The 6,000-nt window shown below is 45.1% G+C and overlaps 1 protein-coding gene across 1 annotated transcript in view; it reads right to left on the bottom strand.

The window, feature by feature from the left end:
* Positions 1–6,000, bottom strand: part of LOC104525907 (long-chain-fatty-acid--CoA ligase 6-like) — a 30,842-nt gene that overhangs the window by 3,224 nt on the left and 21,618 nt on the right. The window contains 6 exon segments of the mRNA XM_010169185.2: positions 955–1,056; positions 1,900–2,043; positions 2,293–2,409; positions 2,978–3,066; positions 4,680–4,752; positions 5,586–5,681. Coding sequence (XP_010167487.1) covers positions 955–1,056; positions 1,900–2,043; positions 2,293–2,409; positions 2,978–3,066; positions 4,680–4,752; positions 5,586–5,681 — 621 coding nt within the window.

Below are 6,000 nucleotides of genomic sequence, written 5' to 3'. Positions count from 1 at the left end.
TTTCCCTGGTGTGAAATGTAAGGTTAGACTTTCCAACATTTCCAATACCTGAAGGGGCTCCAGGAAGGCTAGGGAGGGACTTTGGCCAAGGGCAGGGAGTGACAGAACAAGGGGTGATGGCTTGAAACTGGCAGAGGGAAGGTTTAGATTAGACCTTAGGAAGAAATTTTTTGGTGTGAGGGTGGTGAGACAGTGTCCCAGGTTGTCCAGAGAAGCTGTGGCTGCTCCTCCCTGGAAGTGTTGAAGGCCAGGTTGGATGAGGCTTTGAGCAACCTGGTCTAGTGGAAGGTGTCCCTGCTGCTGGCAGGGGGGTTGGGACTGGATGAGCTTTAAGATCCCTTCCAACCCAAACCAGTCTGGGCTTCTGTGATATATGGCACAGATGTTTAAATATGCAATCCTTCAACCATTTGCCAGACTTAGATGCAGAATCATTTCCATAGACACCAGTGGGATGATTCAGTGGCATCAGTGTCCATTGATGTGATGCAACTCAGTCAGTGGAGCGTTTGCAGATAAGACTGGGATCCTTATTTAAAACATCTAAACAAATACAACCTGGCCTACTGTCATACTCTTGTTCTCTGCAAGACAGACCCCTGGTCCCACCCATGGAGGAGTTTGCAGAGGTCTGTACTATCAGCCAGCACACATCCCTGTGTCCGTGTATAGAGAGGTTGTGGAGTCTCCATCTCTGGAGATGTTCAAAACCCACCTGGACACTTTCCTGTGCAACCTGGTGTAGGAAACCTGCTTTGGCAGGGGGGTTGGACTGGATGATCTCCTGAAGTCCCTTCCAACCCTGACCATTCTGTGATTCTGTGTCAATTCTGCTTAATATTCAGTGAAGAAATAATTCTTGTCACTGAGATCATTAATAACGGACACCTACTCTAACTAGGTTATGCCTACAGTGAAAAAATGTCTGTACTGTAGATAGACAGAAAGACAAACCTTGTTTTTACAGAGTTCTGCATATGTTCCATCAAACCCTCTTTTCTTTGCCCAGCCTGGCATAACTTCAGAATCAGGCACCACAATTCCCACCAGAAAGGCCTGTAGGTGAAGGAGAAGGAGAGTTGTGGGCAAAAGCTGAATGACATTTAAGGCCCTACACTGAACTGAATACATAATCCAGCTGAATTTGCTACGTGTTTATCATTTCTTGTTTAATTACGTCAATAATTCGCTATCATATCATAGTGATGTAGATTTTGGTGTCTGTGCCTGTTCCTGAGATAAAACGGTTTTCTATGACTGTTCCTGTATTTGCCAACAATTTTAACACCTTCAGCTGGGTTTGTGTTTTGCTTGGATGTTAATTAAATTACTTGTATTTTGCATGTCAGAGCTGAGCACAGCCCGTATCATTGACACACACACAGTTCATGGGCCTTTGAGTCTCAGGAAACCTCTGGTGCCAAGGGAAACCTCACGTTTGTGGCCAGTCAATGGTTTCAGAAGTGTATGTGTTTGTATAAAGATGTGAATTAACCGTCTTCACTGCATATGCAACTGCAAACAGTGAACAGGGCTGTAGTTTGGGGAGAAGAGGTAAGGCAAAAATGGGACAAGATTGGTCAAAATGGGTATAAAGTGGTTGTGGAGCAGCGGTGGCTTTGCCTTCACCTAGCTTACTGCAGGCAGTGTGGCAAAGGAGAGAGTCAGAGAACCAAAAGGTGACACTGAAGCAAATTTAAAAGCCTGATCTTGGCCACATCATCTCCAAGCTGCTTAGGGTCACCCCAGCAGCTCAGCTCCCACGTGGCTGCCAGCCAGCTCCAGAACAGGAGGGAGAGATCAGGGCAAAAACGTGGTGTGATCCACTCACGCTTTCCCCTCAGCTTTCCCTCTTCTCTTTCCAAAGAACAAAGATTTTTCTGAAAATGTGGTTTTTACCTGCAGGCTGTCCCCGTGGACGTAGATCTGGGCGACAGGGTCACTGCGGATATAGATATTCTCTATTTTCTCCGGTGCAATATATTCTCCCTGAGCAAGTTTAAATATATGCTTTTTCCGATCAATAATTTTAAGAGTCCCATTCTGTTAGGAGAAAGAAATGAGAGTTCCCAGAGAAGTTATTTAACCACAGAGGCTCAGTAAGCAGTTTGCTTTTCACAGAGCTCTTGAGATTGCCAGAAAATGATTCACTGACATATCGAGCTTATTCTGCAAAATAGAAACTTAACCCTTTGTTGAGATAGATCTGCTTGGAAATTCAAGTTTGGGACTTGAAAATCTACATGAGATAATACAATTGACTTAAGAACTCAGCATCTGAGCAGTACGCACAGGTAACCATTTCCCGATGTCCCCAGTGTGAAGCCAGCCCTCCTGGTCCAGTGCTTCAGTCGTCTTCTCTTCATCCTTCAGGTAACCTTTGAAAACATTTGGTCCTTTCACACATATCTGCAAAACAGTCGGAGTTGCTGATAAATTACTTGATTATTCTGCTGTAAATACTAATAAGCTAAATAGTGATTCACTAAAATGGAAATATTTCAAAGGTTGACTTAATGACTGTGCTCCATCCAACTCAAATATATTGCATAAGGTTTTTTTCTTCAAACTAATGGAAGTATGAAGTAGGCAATGCAAAACTGATTGGAAGTTGGTTTGCATTCAGCTTGCAGTTAAAAAACCCCAACTTATTTCAGTAAGTTTAATTTCTGTGCAATATAGAAATATCAGCAATGTAGAAATTCAAAAGCAATCCAACTCTTCTTAGCTGAACTAATTCATTCAGCCTTAGCTTTTAAAGTAATCAGGCATGACATTGGCTGGACGTCCTGCCACAGCCCCTTTTTAATTAATACTTTGCTGCTCTATCGCTGAATTGACGTTCTCCTTTCCTGATTTTAATATGTAGCACATCAGCAACCATGCACCTTACAAAGGCAAAATGCTTCTATAACTACATAACTACTTAATACAGTGTTAACTAGTGAGAATTCGATATAAAAATGTTATTTGCTACCTCTCCTTCTCCTTTGGAAGCAAAATAATTCAGCTCTTCCACATCCTTCAATTTGATTAAGTTACAGGGCAAAGGGGCTCCTACATGACCTGGAAATCAAAGTTATCAAGTCACTTGTCATCTCTCCTATAAACAGTAATTAGAATGTTATTATTAGTCTCTTGCATAGTTGTAGATACACTGGATGTTCTCCCAGGAGCTGTGTCTGTGGGCAGAAATCATTTCCTCATTTAAGGTTTTGCACTGTTAAGATTAAATACCCAAACCTCCTATTTGAATATATTTAAACCCTATTTTCAATCATGTCAAAATACAGACCACGTCTCCCTTACCTGCAAGAGACTAAACCCTTTTTTAAGCTTAACTCGTTCTAAAAGCACACAAAGCTCTGGAGCCCTGTTGGTTTGATCACCTGGGAACACCAACTGCAGTGAGGTTACACTGACCACACTTCCCCCCCACCCCTATGGTTTCTCCAAAGATGAAGAGAGGGCAACGTCTGCTGCAACCAACAAGCACTGCGAGAGTACAACGTGTCCAAAACTGGCCTGTTTTCCCCAGAAATAGCCACCTGGGAAAAAAAAATGGATTGGAAAGAGGTGTCACGACTCCGCATGTCGTGTGCTGGAGCTCTCATGGGCTGAGGTCTTGTTTTGCAAAGGAACCAGATGGACGCGCACTGAGGATGAGGATGCAGTGTTGGCACACGAGCAGTGCTTTGCCCAGGGCATGGGCAGGGCCTGGCAGGCAGTGAGCCCCAGGACACATCAGTATCTGCAAGGGACTGGTTTTGGTTGGAAGAAAACCAAACAGATGGTTACTTGTGCTGGGAGAAGAAAGCACATGCTCTTCTCCAGCCATGGAAAATCTGGGTTGGAAAGAAGGAAATGTTGAACTGGCCAGAGCCACATCCAGGCTTCTTACTCATATTCATCTGAATGAGTATAATACCCATTTCAAAACATTTTTATAATCATAGAATCACAGAATTATAGACTGGTTTGGGTTGGAAGGGACCTCAAAGCTCATCCAGTCCCAACCCCCCTGCCAGCAGCAGGGACACCTTCCACTAGACCAGGTTGCTCAAAGCCTCATCCAGCCTGGCCTTCAACACTTCCAGGGAGGAGCAGCCACAGCTTCTCTGGCCAACCTGGGACACTGTCTCCCCACCCTCACAGTGAAGAACTTCTTCCTACTAAATATTAATAAATTATATTAAGAAGAAATTAATCTGCAGTACTTGTATGTATCATCTGAATCTTGCTTCATGCAAATTTTTTATCTGATTTTGTCAAGGTGAAAGCCTGAAACACAGCAAGTGTTGAGCAGTGGTGGATCTGTATTCAAAGCCTGGCTTTGCTCACTAAGTACCTGAATGTTTTAATCTTTGTTCCAGCATTTCATGATAACAAACACTCTTTTAAATTCACCTCCAGTGCTTGAGGAAGGCTCAGAGCGCCAGGAGTGCAGAGATGAGAGTATCGCAAATAACAGCTCAAGGGACAATTCCAAATCTCCCCAGACAGACGTGCCCAACATCTGATCCCTCTGTATTTATTCTGGACTAGTGATATTTTCAAGAACATTCCATGTGCTGCAGATTATGCACACAGTTACAACACCCTGTGCTGTTACAGTCCTGAATTTTTTAATGAAATGTGCATTTCTTTTCGTTCTGGAAATGGTGGAAGAAAATCATTACCTGATGTCCAGTCACCTGGAGTTGTGAAGGTGCATCCTGCTGTACATTCTGTTTGGCCATAACCTTCATAAACCTGATAAAGAAACAAGGACCTTTAAAGCCATATATATGTGATTTCATCATTACAGAATTAAATTCCAAGAATTCCCTTCTGTTACACCGTCCTGGGAGCTCATCCTGCCAGCTGCAGTGCATGGACACACATTTAACATGGACACCTTCCCTGGCTCTTACTGCACACAAAATTTCATTTACATGACTATGAATTACCATAGAATCATAGAATCATGGACTGGTTTGGGTTGGAAGGGACCCCAAAGCTCATCCAGTCCCAACCCCCCTGCCATCAGCAGGGACACCTTCCACTAGACCAGGTTGCTCAAAGCCTCATCCAACCTGGCCGAGAACACTTCCAGGGAGGAGCAGCCACAGCTTCTCTGGCCTCTCACCATCCTCACACCAAACAATTTCTTCCTCACATCTCATCTCCATCTCCCCTCTGCCACTTTCAAGCCATCACCCCTTGTCCTGTCACTCCCTGTCCTTGGCCAAAGTCACTCTGTCTCCTGTTTCTAAGCTCTCTTCAGGTACTGGAAGGCTGCAATGAGGTCTCCCTGGAGCCTTCTCTTCTCCAAGCTCAACAAGCCTAGCTCCCTCAACCTTTCTTCAGCAGAGAGGTGCTCCAGCCCTCGGATCATCTTCCTGCCTCTCCTCTGGACCCACTCCAACAGCTCCACATCTTTCTTGTGTTGGGGGCTCCAGACCTGGACACAACACTCCAGATGTGGACAACCACCTCCCTGTCCTGAATGCAGATCTGAGGTCCTAACCCATCTCCTTTCTTAAATACAGCACGTTTCCCAGCTAACAGTAAATGAAGAGCTCCACAGAGCCACGTGAGCCCACCTGACATCCGAGGGCTGCGCGGAGGAAGCCCAGGACGGTTGGAGACGCGGGGGCAGCGCCGGTTACTATCATGCGAACGCACCCACCGAGACTTGCCTGTTTGAGAGCAGGAGAAAACAAAAGAGAGCATCACAGATTAGAACAGATGGCAAAGCCAGAAGCATCCATCAGTATTGCTTCTCCAATGCAAAATGCTTCTACAAAATGCTCTCTCTAGAATAGATCATAGAACTAGAGAACGTTGTGAGTGGGAAGGGACCCACCAGGATGATGGAGCCCAACTCCTGTCCCTGCACAGGACAATCCCAGCATTCACACCATGTCCCTGAGGGCACATGTTGGCCAAATGCTGCTGCAGTCTTGTCAGGCTTGGTGCCATGAGCACCTCCCTGGGGAGCCTGTTCCAGTGCTCCAC

The sequence above is a fragment of the Antrostomus carolinensis genome, unplaced genomic scaffold (genome assembly GCF_000700745.2).
Source record: "Antrostomus carolinensis isolate BGI_N321 unplaced genomic scaffold, ASM70074v2 scaffold23965, whole genome shotgun sequence".
In the NCBI taxonomy this organism is placed as follows: domain Eukaryota; kingdom Metazoa; phylum Chordata; class Aves; order Caprimulgiformes; family Caprimulgidae; genus Antrostomus; species Antrostomus carolinensis.
The sequence above is the reverse complement of the archived record's forward strand: the minus strand, read 5'-3'. Positions and strand labels throughout refer to the sequence as shown.